The sequence below is a fragment of the Lepisosteus platostomus genome, chromosome 6 (genome assembly GCF_059453375.1).
Source record: "Lepisosteus platostomus isolate fLepPlt1 chromosome 6, fLepPlt1.hap1, whole genome shotgun sequence".
Taxonomy (NCBI): domain Eukaryota; kingdom Metazoa; phylum Chordata; class Actinopteri; order Semionotiformes; family Lepisosteidae; genus Lepisosteus; species Lepisosteus platostomus.
The window spans coordinates 41,087,701-41,105,665 of NC_142616.1; the positions used below are offsets into that span (position 1 = coordinate 41,087,701).

At 37.8% G+C, this 17,965-nt stretch overlaps 1 protein-coding gene across 2 annotated transcripts in view; it reads left to right on the forward strand.

The window, feature by feature from the left end:
• Window positions 1-17,965, forward strand: part of LOC148661720 (attractin-like protein 1) — a 429,208-nt gene that overhangs the window by 86,813 nt on the left and 324,430 nt on the right. For both annotated transcript variants that reach the window (XM_088635864.1, XM_088635865.1), the window contains exons 8-9: window positions 8,628-8,883; window positions 13,178-13,361. In XM_088635864.1, coding sequence (XP_088491990.1) covers window positions 8,628-8,883; window positions 13,178-13,361 — 440 coding nt within the window. The remainder of the gene's footprint in view (window positions 1-8,627; window positions 8,884-13,177; window positions 13,362-17,965) is intronic.

Genomic DNA, 17,965 nt, shown 5'->3' on the forward strand with positions numbered 1-17,965 from the left:
GCTGCCGAGCCTAAATAATTTGGTGCATAACTGGCAGAGAGTGAAGACTGTGCTAATTGCACAGAGAATCTTTGTCATTGTCTTTTTTTGCAGTGAAAAGACCTGTAGGTTGAAATTAATTCGCACCTTCATCTTTTTTTTTCTTTTTTTAGCAGGTTTCTTTACTTCTTATGCAACATCTGCTTTAAAACTTTAAGGAGTTAAATTTTGTCAGGTTAACAAAAAAGAGACGTTCAATGTGAACTGCTGTGTTGGTCTCCAATACATTTCACTGCCTGAGTTTTTTTTTTTCTATTGGAAGAAAGTGTGTTGCAAATGTTTAATTTTCATCTTGCACATCAGTTATTTCCAAACTAACCAACAGTACAAACTTCATGGTACTTCCCTGGAATGTATTCAGTTAGAGTTCAGAGAATTTGTTTTCCTTTATGGTAGCGAAAAAGGATGAGATGCACTAGCAGTTTTTCACTTTTAAACCTTTAACAAAGACTGGTTTTGGCTCAGAGGTAAAACATCCTGCAGTGAAGGGGAGACAGACTTAAGAGGATTGTCCCTTCTGCTACAGAGATAACACCAGGAAAATAGATACTGCCTGCTTCAGGGAGGCTACAGGTAAAGGAAAAACTGAACAGAAAGCCGCATATAGGGAGAAATCCAGCTTGAATGATTTGACAGTCACATGTGGACAGCAGGATTAAATTTACTGTTGAAAGCAGTGTCCTGTTGATTCAGGTTCAGATAGAGACAGGTGGATTCTGAAGAGCCTTTTGTGTTTCATTTTTACTTGTCTGAAGCAGTGCTGGTTTTGCTGCTGTTTAGGTTCTCCGATTTCTTCTAAATTCTCAATTTTAACCTCTTTGGGCAGCTGTGTTTGTCTTTCTCTTAATGTAATCTAAACACATCGATTATGGGGTAGAAGTTAAAAGCAGCCACCTGTAAAGAGGGTCAACACTGAAAGCAGAAGGTTCTGCAGCTTTTTGCTAGGAAGAGGAGACAGTGAGTTATTGTTGGTGTAAACAAATGGGATTTTCTGCAGGAATTTTGATCAATCAATAGGTGAAAGGTCAAGGAAAGTGTTTCAGACTAAGTTTTTTTTTTTCCCCCAGTAATGGCTCTAAATCTTCCCTTTACTGTAAGGTTGAATGCATCTGTTGGGCACTCATTTAATTTTCGCCATACTTTTCAGATGTGCAATTGTACCGATTAAATAGAACATAAAGGAGAAAGAGGAAATAGCGAGACTGCAATGTGGCGTGAACTGCAAATGACTTTTCAGATGATTACTGTGAAGGTAGAATATATAATGCTTGATAGAACCATTGCTATTCATTAAATCTACTACTGATTTCATTTTTGCAGTTCATGACATTACAGATTTGATTTTCCAAGAGCATATAATCAACTTATTTTAATAGCATCTGTCAACTTCTCAGTGAGGGGGCTTTCTAGTGGTGTAGGTCCTCACCTCGACACATTGGAGAAGAACACCTCACAAGACTTCTCTCAGGAAGATCTTAGAGAAAGGAGCTGAGAACTTACAGTCTGATTTAGTTTGATGACTGCCAGCTGTGAAGCCTGTCATAAGATAAAGGGAAGCTGTCTTCCCTTTCCCTTTCACACAACTCAAGCTCTTGTGGAAAAAGTCTTCCTTCACCTATCTGAAATAGTTTGTATCAATGTTTTGTAGTTCCGGGTGTTTTTTTTTAAATGTCAAGTTTATTTTGCCAAATGTTTAGGCAGCTGTTATATAAATTTTCTATCAGCAAAATTTGAAACCATGCTGACATTTTTTGAGATTAGCACAAGGGGGATGCACATTCCACTGGTTTATATTTAAACCTGTGTCTCTAAATTGAAAGGAATGTTTATGCTTTATGGTAAGGGGAAACATCTGTGCTTGCAGCACATCACTTGATGCTTGACCTTGTGGTGTCACTTGATGGCGATGTTGAGCTATCCTTTTCCTACCCTTCTGTTGCCAGTGTTGCCATTTGCATGGAATAAAGGATTTATGTATGTAAGATCTGGTTTACTGACAACAGGTGTATAAAACTCTTAACAGATAGTGTCAAATTAAAGCATCCATGCACAAATGTTTATGTAAGAAAAAACTGAACATGAAACACTGAAGTAGAATGTCCTTGGACACAACATATCCATATTTGTATGTCCAAAAAAACAATCCATTCATGTAGATGCCCTCTTCTTCCATGAAAAAGTTTGAAAGAGCAGGAGATAGAGCTCTGCTTTAAGAAGGAAACTGGAAGGTTTTTGTCTTACAATATGCTGTATCTTTTTCCAAAGTAATAAGTATGAATGTGAAATTAGTTCTGATTTAACTCATGATTACTTTGGCAGTCTTAATCTTTCACTTTCTAAGATGTCTTGTCTGATAACACCCTCACTTTACACCCCCAGTGTAAAGGCTCCTAATTCAAATTCTTTCGTTTTTTTTTTCTCTTGACTGGGATTAAAGCTACTCTTTTGGGCGCCATTGCATTATTTTTTGTTGTTATCCACCTACATGGATGACCACAAAAGATAGTGTCTTGAGATTCTTTCTGCTGTCTTCATGGATGCTTGCAGCCTCTCCAGGTTGTTATGTTCTTGTTTTGTGGGTTAACAGGCATGCTTTTCATTTCTCAGCCTTTTGGCTTTCCTTTGTTTCATTACTGCGTTGTGAAAGGCTGCTCCTGGGGGGCAAAGGGGTGGTACTGATGCATCTTAAAAAAAACAGTTAAATATTGTGCATACAGTGCCTTGCGAAAGTATTCGGCCCCCTTGAACTTTTCAACCTTTTGCCACATTTCAGGCTTCAAACATAAAGATATAAATTTTTTATTTTATGTGAAGAATCACCAACAAGTGGGACACAATTGTGAAGTGGAACGAAATCTATTGGATTTTTGAAACTTTTTTAACTAATAAAAAAATGAAAAGTGGGGCGTGCAAAATTATTCGGCCCCCTTGCGTTAATACTTTGTAGAGCCACCTTTTGCTGCGATTACAGCTGCAAGTCGCTTGGGGTATGTCTCTATCAGTTTTGCACATCGAGAGACTGAAATTCTTGCCCATTCTTCCTTGCAAAACAGCTCGAGCTCAGTGAGGTTGGATGGAGAGCGTTTGTGAACAGCAGTTTTCAGCTCTTTCCACAGATTCTCGATTGGATTCAGGTCTGGACTTTGACTTGGCCATTCAAACACCTGGATACGTTTATTTGTGAACCATTCCTTTGTAGATTTTGCTGTATGTTTGGGATCATTGTCTTGTTGGAAGATAAATCTCCGTCCCAGTTTCAGGTCTTTTGCAGACTCCAACAGGTTTTCATCCAGAATGGTCCTGTATTTGGCTGCATCCATCTTCCCCTCAATTTTAACCATCTTCCCTGTCCCTGCTGAAGAAAAGCAGGCCCAAACCATGATGCTGCCACCACCATGTTTGACAGTGGGGATGGTGTGTTGAGGGTGATGAGCTGTGTTGCTTTTACGCCAAACATATCGTTTTGCATTGTGGCCAAAAAGTTCGATTTTGGTTTCATCTGACCAGAGCACCTTCTTCCACATGTTTGGGGTGTCTCCCAGGTGGCTTGTGGCAAACTTTAGACGAGACTTTTTATGGATATCTTTGAGAAATGGCTTTCTTCTTGCCACTCTTCCATAAAGGCCAGATTTGTGCAGTGTAAGACTGATTGTTGTCCTATGGACAGACTCTCCCACCTCAGCTGTAGTTCTCTGCAGTTCATCCAGAGTGATCATGGGCCTCTTGGCTGCATCTCTGATCAGTCTTCTCCTTGTCTGAGCTGAAAGTTTAGAGGGACGGCCAGGTCTTGGTAGATTTGCAGTGGTCTGATACTCCTTCCATTTCAAGATGATCGCTTGCACAGTGCTCCTTGGGATGTTTGAAGCTTGGGAAATCTTTTTGTATCCAAATCCGGCTTTAAACTTCTCCACAACAGTATTACGGACCTGCCTGGTGTGTTCCTTGGTCTTCATGATGCTCTCTGCGCTTTCAACAGAACCTTGAGACTATCACAGAGCAGGTGCCAGTCTCTGCAGTTGTCTAATTGCTGTGCATTATTGTTAGTACTGTATGTGACCTGTAATAAGTACTCCTTCATATCTTATTTTGTTTAAGACAGAGATACAGATACAGAGATACAGAGACTTGATTACACACAGGTGGATTCTATTTATCACCATCAGTCATTTAGGACAACATTGGATCATTCAGAGATCCTCGCTGAACTTCTGGAGTGAGTTTGCTGCACTGAAAGTAAAGGGGCCGAATAATTTTGCACGCCCCACTTTTCATTTTTTTATTAGTTAAAAAAGTTTCAAAAATCCAATAGATTTCGTTCCACTTCACAATTGTGTCCCACTTGTTGGTGATTCTTCACATAAAATAAAAAATTTATATCTTTATGTTTGAAGCCTGAAATGTGGCAAAAGGTTGAAAAGTTCAAGGGGGCCGAATACTTTCGCAAGGCACTGTATATGGAATTCTTTCTCATAGTGGCGGTATTGCTATACTTATGTTGGCCGTCTTAATGTCGATACATGTCCAGTAAACTTTGGGAAAAAGTTTATTTAGAACTGTAGAGTAAGTTAACAATATTAAAAAAACAGACATTTGTTCTTTTTATTTTTGTAGAAGCAGAGCCACAACATCTTACAAAAACTGTATCTTAGTTACAGATATGTTTTGGCTACTTTTATCAGTCAATTACCTTGTTTCAGGTATGGTGAATGCAGTGGGGGTGTTTGAGGGTTTAAACACTGAAGTCTGTCTTGGGCATGTACAGTACTTTAACTTATTTGATACATTATTTGATAGCCTAAGCTTACACTGCTGGTGCTGCTCTCACTTTGGGGAGCGTGCAGCAATATTTTGTACTTAGCTGTGGCTTAGCAACAGCATAAAATGAAATCCGCAATTAGCATATAAATTAGTACATAGTTTTTTAAGTCATGCTCAAGGTACAGAATAAAAAAATCATAGCATTGTATCTGGAGAGGGGCATGGGGAAGAAAAAAGTTTCCTTCCAGGACATGCAGTGGAATCCTTTTTATTTCTGATAGTATTTTTAATTTAATATCTTGAGTACAGTATGTTGCAAATCCAGTCACCAGATGGAGCTGCTGGACTGATAAAGACCTCATTAAACTAAAATGTAAACTGTAAAACAACATCTCATTTAAAATTCTTCTCAACATATTTGTAGGTACAGTATCCGTTTTGAGAACATGGTTTTGACTGTTATCTGCTTGGAAACTGCATAGATTTACGTTAAGGGGAAAATTCATTTTAAAGCTTACAAAACATCGCTCATACTTTTCACAGATTATGCATAAATGAGAAAAGTAAGTTTAAAACTTTTAATGAATTTAATGCACAAACTGCTGAGGGGTGTAAAAAAATTAACTCTCAACAGTTTATGCTTACATTGCTCATAGTAAGGTAGAGGAGTGTGGTGTGTTGCAGGCAACAGTAGTTCTGGGGCATTAAAATGAAAAGATTTGTAGTGCTTTTAAAGACGGAGAGAGAATGAAACCAAAATGCATGTGGCAAAACCACTACCTTAAACACTATTGTTTGAAGCAGTGGAAATTAATCTTTATCATTGTATTTCATAATAAAAAGTATTTTCAAGAACACATGTTCTATGAGCTGTGGTTCCTGATGCCATACTCTAGTTCCTTAGTTTTATTATTGTCTCACCATAATTTGAGCATTGGGGATCTGGTTATTTTAATTTTTCTTTAAAAAAGACTAATGAGACTTAGGCCTTTAATATAAGGTGTATTGGAAATTACATGCAAATAGAAAATTATAAAGACAAGAATTATTAAAGATATCTGCTGACAAATAACTGATAATGTGATAGTCACTTAAGTGGTGAACAGACAGAGGCCAATGGCAAGGATTATATATGCTTTAGGGCAATTTCTTTTAATCTGAGTAAATTTGGAGCCACCAGAGCACAGGGGTCTGAATACCTCTGGAAGCAGCCTATTTTGGTTTTTGAATTCCTTAAAGATATCTGCTGATAAATAATTTTGTCTGGAACATGTGAGTTTGCAATACAAATACTGAATTGTGAAATGTGAATTTTCAAATGTGGCTGGCTATAATATAAAGTAATTTGTGATTCTTATTTTGAAAATATTATGCTTTATCCACTTTGCATATTATCAGATACTATATTGCTGTTGTTAACCAGATACACTTAAAAACAATGGGTAGGTTTGTGGCAGATGTCACAATCTGGTTTGTATTATTGCAGGATTTACCATCTCGTTCTGTATGTTGATAGTGCTGTTTTTAACATAACACAAGAAAAGAGAAGTTTTATGTGAGATGAATTTGGTCTTGTGCAGGGTAGGTAGAAAATTAGGAATACATGCTATAGAATCTAGATGATGTATTCAATTCAGTTTTCTCTTGAAATGTATTTGGAAGTAGTCTGTTTCTTTTGAATTGTTTTTCTGCATGAGATAATTTGCCTTAATTGTCTGGCCTGGCAGTAAATCTGGCGATCACTGCTTTTGTACTGTGTACCTACAGTAAATGTATTACTTAAATCTCTATTATATATGCATTCAACAATACATGATTTAAACAACTATCTTGTATATTTAGAATATAATTTTTATTAAAAATGTTAGTTTTTCCCACCATGCAATCAAATTATTTTTTGTGGGCTCTGAATATTCTTAAGACGAACACAAATTTCTGTGAATAAAATGGCCTTGCATTTTTTATTGAAAACTGCTGCTTCTGTTAAGTTCAATTAAAAAGCTTGATCCTCTCCTAAATTATCATCTAATATTTTTTTCATTACAAAGAGCATCAAGTTGTATTTATTTTTACGATAGATCAACACTTACTCACCAAGATTGTGTTCTAATTCAGATCCTATTCTTGTCAAAGCTAATTGATTTCACATACTGTACAGTTTCAGTTGGGAAGCCTTGCAGTTGTATGATCATTTGTTTCTGTAATTGGAATTGATCTCTGTCATTGCAAGCTAGCTCTAGACTAAGATAACTTCTAAACTTTAAGTAGCCTTAAATTGGCTTTGTCATTTTTGTGTTTTGCTGTGCAGTTGAAATGGGGTCTTCTACTTCAGTGAGTGTGTTACCAGCTATAACTGATACATAAACCCTGTCATACAGACATGTTAGTTTGCTGAATACCCATCACAACTTGAGCATTAAAATGATTGCATTAGTCACCCCCCTTCATCACAATGCTAAACTTGGCTTACTTTTAGCCACATGATGTTTATGTATTTTGAAGTGCTCTGCTATCCCCATGTATGTAGGTCAATGAGATGAAATCTGGTAATGTAGGTTGTTTGGAGCAGAAGCCGTGTAACCCCCTTAAACACAGTAATTGTTTACATTGACACATAGCAATGCAGAACATGTTATGTGTGACTTAAATTTAAAAAGAATGTACAGTAAGTGAACACTTGACAAGAGGTGGCATAATTATACTTAACATCTTGACAAAGTAAACACATTAGCATCGCATCCTAATAAATACTGAAATGATCTTCTATACTTTTACACATCTAATTAATAACCCATTTTTATTTATTTTGAAAACATTAATCACATTTAAGTAAACATTCATACATGATATGTGATTACTTTTTAAGAGATCTGCTGCTATTAAAAAGCAGCCAGAATTTGCGGCCACGGGTGGGTTGAGTTTCACATTCAGTCTAAATAAGTGGCATTAGACATACGTCAAGGCTGAATATGGACAGAGGTACTTTTAGTAAGTGCATTATACCCTTTAAATTTTAATTCCCGTTAAACACACAAAAGTTTAAGAAACACACAAAGTGGCAATGTGTGTCTTGAAAAGTAACCTACATCATGTCATTACTGAGAGCTCACTGAATGCCCGATGTGACTTCACTTCTGTCCAGTCCAGAGTCTTTAGTGACTCTCCAGTCTTCTACACAACTGTGATGCAGCTGATCAATATTCAGTTTAAATACACCATATTTTAAGATGACTCAAGAAAAAAACAACACATTGCACTTCACACATATATATTTTAATATTTCCCTTTCTTTTCTTTGTTGAAAACGTACTGAGCGTAATCCACAGGAAGAATTAAGACTTTCTGCAGATTATTGGAGGCGCAGCTCAGGCCCCCATTGTTTATTTTTAACACTGTTCTACTGTGCACCTTGGAATTCTTGTTTCTATTTTAGAAAGGGAACAGAGGACAAACTTTTCCTCAAGGAAACTTTCAGCATAATTTTTAACTACTTGCAAAGTGCAGCTGGTTTGACATTCTCATTCTCTTGGAGTACACAGTGTCAGGAATCTATATATAGTTATTTTAAAAACTGTAGTGGTATTGACTTGCTTTATCCCAGTCTATAAAGGAATATGTGTCCTCATGGAGATTTTTTTTATTTTTATCTGATACCTCATCTTGAAGTGTCATTTGGGAGATACTGAATAATGTCATCCTATACAGGTCCTAGTACATCTGATACATGGAGCATGATATACCTTTAGATATATGGAGAGCATGGATATTTTTGCACTTAATTTTGTGTTTGTTTTTTTTTCTCACAGCGTTCTGCTTTTGTATTCCAACAGGATGACATCTACCTGTATGGAGGCAAAATTGAAACCAGTAATGGGAATGTCACTGATGAATTATGGGTCTTCAATATCCCAAACCAGATGTGGAGTAAAAAAATCCCCACTGTCCTGGTTCATGGCCAGCAGTATGGAGTGGAGGGACACTCTGCTCATGTTGTGGAGTTTGACAATGGAGACGTGATAATGGTCATCATTTTTGGATATTCATCTGTGTACAGCTATATCAGCAATGTACAGGAATACAACCTACGTAAGTGCAGTACAGAAACACGCTTGCTTCTATTTCTGCTATAAATTTTTGGTTTCTTGGTACAGTATGTTGCCATCCAATACGGTAAGTCTATCTTGAACACTTAGATTAAATATTTGTACTGCCTATTATAAACGCTGGAAAACATTGTACAACTAGCAACACACCTGTCCTGCTCTGCAAAAGTCAACACTTGACATAGTGATGGCCCCTGAAAAATGTTATTTTAGGAAATAGATTTTGGAGTGCGGTTATGCTAATGTTTTCTCTTAAGTTCTGTTCATAGTGTATGATTATTTTAAGGTGTTTTACATCTTATCCCAGATTCACAAACAGCTTCTTCAAAGCACTACATCTGGCTTTGGGAGTCAGAGGTATTGAATGTGACGAAGCACAGATAAGAACGTGACAATAAACATGAGAAAAGTTTTAAACTGTAAGCCCTTTGACCTTTCATGCTATTTCTGTACTGTTTGCTAAGGTTTATGTGTAAGGTTTCTTGGAAGGTCTGTTAAAATTGCCATGTACAACTGTAGTCTAATACTATATGTTCAGTAATAGCCATCAGTTCCTGGATGTAATAAAATTTGCAATATTGATCCAGGTAAACCACTTGTTTGTTAAGACATGAATTGAAATTAACACCTGCAGATAGCACAGTTTTCAAAGACCTGGAAGTGTTCTTCCAGTTTTATCTCGTTTCGCAGCTCTTTGCGATACATATACCATTCAAAGTGTTGGTGCATGCTTGCTATTTTCCAAGCTTTTCCTGCAAAGCCCATTAGATGGAGCTGTAATACAGCAGGAGAGTACGTTATTGCATTTTTCCAGGGCTGCAGTCTGCCACGAGGGGAATAGTATTACTCAAACCCAGACACGGGGCCTTATGGGGTAAAGAGCACACAAAATCAAATCTGGATTAAAAATAGCAAAACAAACAATGTGTTGCACGTAAGATAGCTATGAATCCCTTGTAGGGCGGTATTATTTTTAACCTAATGAACAGCACAAATGCTGGAAACAACCCACGAGTTTTTGCTCTAGGCAGAATTTGTGTTCTGTTCTGAATCACACTGCTTTTTTAAAGATTAAAGGGAAAAAATATTAGAAACCATCATTTTAAGATTACTGTGTTGTGCAGAGGGAATGCGTTTGGTATCACAGTTTGATCCTCTTCAGGTATTTAAAAGGTGTGGGACAGTTTACCGTACAACCAGAAAAGCAAATTATGTACGTCTGCCTAAGCAGACTTTCCAAAACTAAGGTAACAGGTACTAAGTATAAATTTAAAAAGTTGCACTCTGTGTTGAATTATATACACTAGCCTGCGGCAAATAAACCTGAAATAGAATAAAGCTGGGATGGAAATAAGATTACTGTTGCACAGCATTAGTAGAGCCATGTTTCCATAGTTAAATAATTATTTTAAGACCACATACAGTAAGGACTGCCAGCCCACTTCAGACTAAAGGAGGCTGCTGTTGTCCTCATTATTTCTAAGGCCTTCAGGAAATTATTATTCTGATGTTTTTATTCTTTAATAGGAAGCATATCATATTTTGTAGTGTTCTTCTTCAATCTAACATCTTATGATACCCCCCTTTTTACAGGTTTGTTAGTGCAGTTGTTTTAGTTCATTTTGTGTTTTTTTTACAAAGTAGGTTGTTTGCTAGTCAGTACAGTTTGTCCATGAGGACTCTGGTGTACTTTGGTCTCTTCACATGCTTTTAGTCTGTGTGGTGACCTCTCTGGCTGTGCATCACACCCCATTGTTTAGCACTGATTACACAATGCTGGAGCAATAAAAATTATTGCAGCATCTGTGTTGTTGGGCCTGCTTCAGCAGATGACATATTAGTTATGATTATGCATCATTCTCATATAAATCCTTATCTGTATTATAAATGTACTCTATAAGCACTGTCTTTGCAGATGGCTGACAGTATTAATTCTGATAACTGAAAGTGTTTTTTTTTTTGCTCCATATCTGTCCATCTGTTGATTTGAAAAATGATGTGCTCCAGGTTCTGTTGGGTTGTATGCCCGTAAGATAAGAAATACAATGTTTTTTTACAGATTTCAGTTGTAGTAGTCTTGCCTTTAATAACAGGTCATTTACAAATGATCAAGGCCTGTATTTTCAGTAAGTCTGTAGGACATTGCACATGAGTGATTGCAGAGGGAGAGAGCAAGGTGAAGTGGGTAACTTCATTTGGGAATGGTCCATTTGGCTCAGCGCTTTTTTTTAAAGCCGATGTAGAACCGTAACACGTCTGGATGGACTTGGAGTTCGAAATCAAACCACAGGCGACACCAGAGTAGAGCTTGCAGTCCAAAACTTTCTGGTTAGCCAAGAATAACATTTAAGCATTATAGTTTGATGTAATGAAAAAGCAGTAACAGGATTAAAACAATTATTCCTAATGAATCAGTTCTTACATATCCAGTATTATTAGATTATTATTGTAAACCAGGCTGAGTGCTCGAGTTCACCTTCTCCATTAATCGTGCATGGCACCAGGATATGTGAAGCAGAGTTTTTGGAAGTGAAAGTTTTCTCTTGGTAGAAACTGTAGTCATGTGCTGTTATGCCTTTAATAATAATAATAATAATAATAATAATAATAATAATAATAATAATAATAATAATAATAATAATTAGAAGCTATCGGTGGGGAGGAGAACAGAGTGATGAAGCCAAATCATAGATGGGGGTTAGGTGGCCATGATTGGTAAGGGCCAATGGGAAATTTAGCCAGGACACTGGGGTAACATCCCTACTCTTTTCGAGAAATGCCCTAGGATTTTTAATGTCCTCAGAGAGTCAGGACCTCGGTTTTATGTCACATCCGAAGGATGGTGCCATTTTACAGTATAGTGTCTCCACCATTGTACTGGGTATTAGGTCCCACACAGACCACAAGGTGAGCACCCCATACCCCATGGCCAGCAGCCATATCACCCTGCAACTCACAACTGGCAACCCACTGAAGCTAAGCAGGTGTGAGCCTGGTCAGTACCTGGATGGGAGACCTCCTGGGAAAAACTAAGGTTGCTGCTGGAAGAGGTGTTAGTGGGGCCAGCGGGGGGCGCTCACCCTGCGGTCCATGTGGGTCCTAATGCCCCAGTATAGTGACGGGGACACTATACTGTAAACAGGCGCCGTCCTTCGGATGAGACGTAAAACCGAGGTCCTGACTCTCTGTGGTCATTAAAAATCCCAGGGTGCTTCTCGAAAAGAGTAGGGGTGTAACCCCGGTGTCCTGGCCAAATTTCCAATTGGCCCTTACTAATCATGGCCTCCTAATAATCCCCCTCTATGAATTGGCTACATTACTCTGCTCTCCTCCCCACTGATAACTGATGTGTGGTGAGCGTTCTGGCGCACTATGGCTGCCGTCGCATCATCCAGGTGGATGCTGCACATTGGTGGTGGTGGAGGGGAGTCCCCATTACCTGTAAAGCGTTTTGAGTGGAGTGTCCAGAAAAAGCGCTATATAAGTGTAAGCAATTATTATTATTATTATTATTATTATTATTATTATTATTATTACTGGTCCCCCTAATACCTCTTCCAGCAGCAACCTTAGTTTTTCCCAGGAAGTCTCCCATACAGGCACTGCCCTGCCTCACACGTTCAGTGGGTTGTCAGTTGTGAACTGGCCAGCAGCCCATATTACCCTGCAGACGTTTGTGCCAGAAGTGGAATTATAGGGAGCCCCTGCGTCACACAACCTGTTCCTGTTAGAGTACATTGGGCCTAATTTATTGCTGGTTTGAATCTGGGCTACATTATATCAATTGTGGACTATAGTCAAGTCCTATAAGAGGTAGTGGCATACGTTTTACCAAGCTATTCCCTGTCTGCAGCTGGGTATCTTTGTGCCAATGGTGGGAACTACTTCTGTCTTCTGTCTCATCCCCTAGCATTTACAGTTGTTCTGTGGAGTTTGCAGGCGACATGGATGTATTGAGAGTGATTGTTTTAGAGGATGTGTGTGTTGTCTTCATTCTTCTAAAGTAAATGGGAACATTAACAAAAATAACAGTTACAGTTGTGAGGCTTAGTTTTTAATTATCACAAATTCAGGTAAAGGCCTTGGCCATTTCTACTCTTAATGTGAGTGTATTGCTTTTCATTTAGGGCTTTAACGTTAAGAACATTGTTAGCATCCACAAGAGTTTTGACAACTCATTTAACTATTGTTACAGGACTTCCAAAGATAAGATTTATGGTTTGCTTTATAAATACTTGTTGTGTCTTACCTAATCTTAATACTTTCTTTTTCCTCAGGAACAAATACATGGCTTGTGCCAGAGACTAAGGGAGCTATTGCCCAGGGAGGCTATGGACACAGCAGTGTTTATGATAGTGCGACAAAGTCTGTGTATGTGCATGGAGGGTATAAAGCTCTTCCAGCTAATAAGTACGGTTTGGTGGATGATCTCTACCGCTATGAAGTGCGTACACGAACCTGGTAAGTGAGTGTGCAGAACTCTACATTTTGCTAAGATGTTCATAGTTGTCTTGTGCTGTTTAATTGATTTAATGACTTTAATGTCCCTCCATATCATATCGTTTTTTATTGCACTCTGCTTAGTAATGCACAGTGCAACTTATTTTTAGTTGTGAATTATGTTCTTTTATGCGTCATACAGTTGGTTTATTGTACATCACTTGGGCTAAAGTATTTGCAGAATTACAAACAAAAAAATGGTTGATATGCATAAAGGGATGGGCAAACGTCTGATCAGGGGTAATATTTGCTTTGCCATGTTTCTGTAGCTGTTGTCAGCTGTTACAAAAATGTTTTGGATCAGTAGAAACAAAAATGAAATCATCCTTCCTCAACCTCATCCTGAAATTAGCCTGCTTCCTTTTCTCTTGTCTGATCTTGACATGAGATCTGTATGTACTACTGAACCATGAACATGTTAATACAATTCAGGATGTGAAAGTGAACATTTCAGTTCAAACCTCCCTTGTTCTTTGGAGATCCTGAATTTTGTTTTATAGGGAAACAAATTACATTACCAGTTCTATGAGTTTTATTATCTCTATGTTGAGACAAATTCCTATAAGAGTGAGAAAATGGAAACTTAAAATGGCATCACTTAACCAAATGAGTGATCCTTCTGGAAGTTTTGTATGCATTTCCTATTTGAATACAAATCAAAATAATCTAAATCAAATCAAAGTTTATTTATCAAATGCACAACAATATGGTGTGCAGCAGTAGTTGCTGGCAATGAAATTTCTTTTTCTGCGAGCTCACAAAAATCACAAGAATCACAAGAACTCACAAAAATCACAAAATTGAGGTTACATTTTTGAGATTGAATAAAACTCAATTCGAGTAGGGCTGTTATGTGTCCATGGTGTATGCAATATATACATGTAGTGCAGTTATGCTGAATATAGTGAGGATTGTGTGTCCATGTAGCCATTACAGGTGATTTGCTAAAGAGCTGCGGGTTGGCTATTTAGCAGTCTTTTGCCTGGAGGTAGAAGCTGTTCTGTAGTCTGTTGGACTTGGACCAAATGCTTTGGTACCGTTTACCGGACGGTAGGAGGGAAAACAGTTTGTGACTGGGATGACTGGGGTCCTTGAGAATGGACCTGGCCTTCTTCAGACATCTATAGTAGCTGAGTAGATCTCCTGGATGCTTGGTAGTTCACAGCTGGTGATAAGCTGCGCTGACTTCACCACCCTCTGCAATACTTTGCGATCCCATGCGGAGCAGCTCCCAACCCAATACATAATCACACTCCTCTCATGACGTAGCATTTACAACAGTTCTTTCAGAAGTTTTGCATCTGTACAGACTTTCCTGAAAAAGGTCCACGATACTATCTTTCTAAATGGTCTTTTGTTGCCTAAATTGTTTGTTGTAATAGCACTTCCTAGCCTAAACACACACTGCAGTAAATCTTTTGAAAATAATGTGTAATTTAAAAAGAGACAGGCCCAAGACATTTTTGGACAGTGTATGAAAAGAACACCTTTTAGTAATGCTTTGCTTTAAAAGCTTGTAATTTAAACATAGCTTGTCAGTACTTTTAAAATCAGCCTTTCTTGAAGATTGCAATATACCATTGTGCTTCAGGGATCACAGCAGTATTTGTTTACTGTCCCCTGTTCACAATGCCGGAGAGAGAGACTTGCAGTGAAGCCTTCTGGCTAGGTGATTCTCTCTTGTTGAAAGGAAATGTGGGAGACAGTGACACTAAATATTTCAATTTTCATTAAGATTCATTGATTGTCACACTTCATGGCTTTTCATAGATCACACATGCTGGTATAAGATTGTTCATGTTTGCTTAAAAAAGCTCATAGTACTATTACCTATTTCTAATCAAACTCATTATGATGGTACTGTATTATCGTTTACATATGTACAAATACCTATACATTTACAAATACATGCATACACAGTATAATTTTCAGTCATGTAGTTAGTTAAATAGTATCATGTATAATAACCTTTTATGGCCAGTTATGACCTAATATAGGGAATAGGAAAAGTCTATGAACTCTGAATCTGTGTTTCTGGGCTGGTGGGAGTTACACATTTACACACCCTTATGTTAAAATATAGTACATTGTTCACAATCGAAGTTGGGGTTGGCAGAGTTTGTCTTCAAAGAAGCCAAATGTGAATTGTGTGCCACAATAGAAAAGGAATCTCAGCCATGTTAATCTGCAAAGTTTTCTTTTACGTCACATTTTTTCAGATCTTGGGTCATGTGTTTGCAGCTGAATCATTAACCTATGAAAGTATAGGTAATTGACTTGGAAATGAAAACATTAATGTACAGTCACTTAATAGGTTGTCAGGCCATCAGTGTGTGGCTAGAATGGCCTGCAGTATATGTTCCATTGAAAGTAGTCTACATGCAACTAAAGTTCTCCAGGAGGGATGCAGCACTTTTCTTCCATGAGAAACTCAAAATCATGACCTTCGTAGTCACCAGCACTGAACCCAATCAAGAAACTATGGAATATTCTGCAATTATACTTTTGAAAGTGATTTCCAACTCTGTAACCCAGGCATTAGGATAACATCAGCGTCGTGCTCATCTAACTATTGTGCAGCCTCACAAATGCTGCATCATAGGCATGCACCTGAAGAAGGCTCCACAGCGTTGTTTCTTTTCCTTACCTTTCAGCATGGTAAAATCGTAACAAGTACCTTTTCTTTAAAAAAAAGAAAATGCGCTTCACATCACTAAACCTAAACTAGCGCAGCACAGCAATCCTCAGTGCCAAGAAAATGTGCCTCATACCACTAAACGACCAGAATCCTTCACTTTTGGAATCAAGAACTTTGGCTTTAGTGTGTCTTTAGAATGAGGGCTTTAGGTTGGTGCCACACGTATGCTAGTCTGTCAGTAACATGGTGAAAGATGATTCATCTGACCGTATCTTGTTTCTCCACTGTTCAGTAGTCCTTTGCCCTATGCACCTCTGGGTCTGCTAATATGGATTGACAGGTGTAATGAGTGGTTTTTGTTTGTGACAAAATGGCCTGCTCACACCCAAGTTTGACATTTGCAGTCAATTGATCTGCTCTCTCGTTTTGCCTTCTACTCGGACATCAAGTTGCACATCAACTTAAACACTGTAGCTCGTGAAACATCAGCAAGTTAAGCTTTCGTGGTCGCTAAAATCCATTGTTTGCATTTTGGTTCCCCAGTTTCTCCATGTTTTTTGTATCCAATCGTCCACTCCTTGCATCTCAATTGGCATCCTGAGGGAACTGATGCGACTTCTAAGTCACTCTGTAAGATTATTGTAGAACTGTTTTGACTCATTTCAGTGAAAGGAATAATTCAGTAATATATTTGTAACTTTTGTGCACAAAACTAAAAATTCAGACCATCAAGCATTAAAACATTACTGCTATATTACTCTATATATCTAATTTTAGAAAAGGGTGTGTCTGCGTCTTGGTTTCTTTTTTTCACAATTTATGCAGGAGAATTACCTTTTCCAATCCATTTTGCTGTTTTTTTCCCTTTCTTATGTGTTTATTCAATTGCAGTGCTGTGGTTGTAAAGGTAGTCTGTTTACACTACTGGCTTGCATCTTGGTCAGCCTCCACATTTTAGTTAATGGTTTAAGTATTCATGTTTCATAACTATGGAAACAGACTCCACATCATTACCTTTTTTCCTGTATTTGTGTTAAGTTAAATTCACATACAATTTAAGAATCAAACTGGGTTTTAGAGGAGGAAGCGTGTGTTTTAAAAGCCTAACTGATGCAAATTAGTAGAAATATCTACCTCATAATGCAATTACCTATGATCAATTGTACATCTTATCTTAAAATTTACAGCTCCATGCCACCTCAAAATGTCTTGTGCCTTTGTTATAAATAAGTCTTCTGTATGACTGTCTATGTAAGTCCATACATGATATGAAAGACCAAATAAGGAAGTGTTTAAGACGGCTCCATTTTGTTCTTGTTTTGTTATAATTCTGTATTCTTAGGGTTTCTCATTTTAAAATCGCAGGGCCTTTGGTATTGTATTATTGGTCTAAATAACGAAATGTTCTGTTTCCACGTGCTCTCTTCTCCTGTAGAGTGCCAGCATTCAAGTTCTCCTCTAAGCATTTGTCCAAAGACCTGCAGTGATGGGCTTCTCAGACCAGCTGCTTCTTTCATGTTACTGATGCATCCTGACCTTACTGACTCCCACCCCTGCTCACTTGTAACTGATACAGAAATAACTCAGCTAGAGTTTCACCCTAAAAACCATCTGTTTGCCCTGCTGTTTGAGCTTTGTGATACCGACCGCATTTTGTGCAGTCTTTTACAGTGTGATGATAACCGAAGTGAAAGTGCGACTTCAGCGAAGCATTATTTAGAATGTTGTAAAAAAGAAACTACTCTTCAAAAGGAAGAACTGCAGATTAAATGAATTCATGCAAATGGTGCAATCAGATGTAAAGCATTGAATTATTCAGTTCCTTTCAACATGTTTTCCTTAAAGTGCTAACACTTCCTTTTCAACTTGTAAAGCTTTTCTCTAAATCTGACCATTAAATATCTTACAATAAACTGCTAGCAGATTG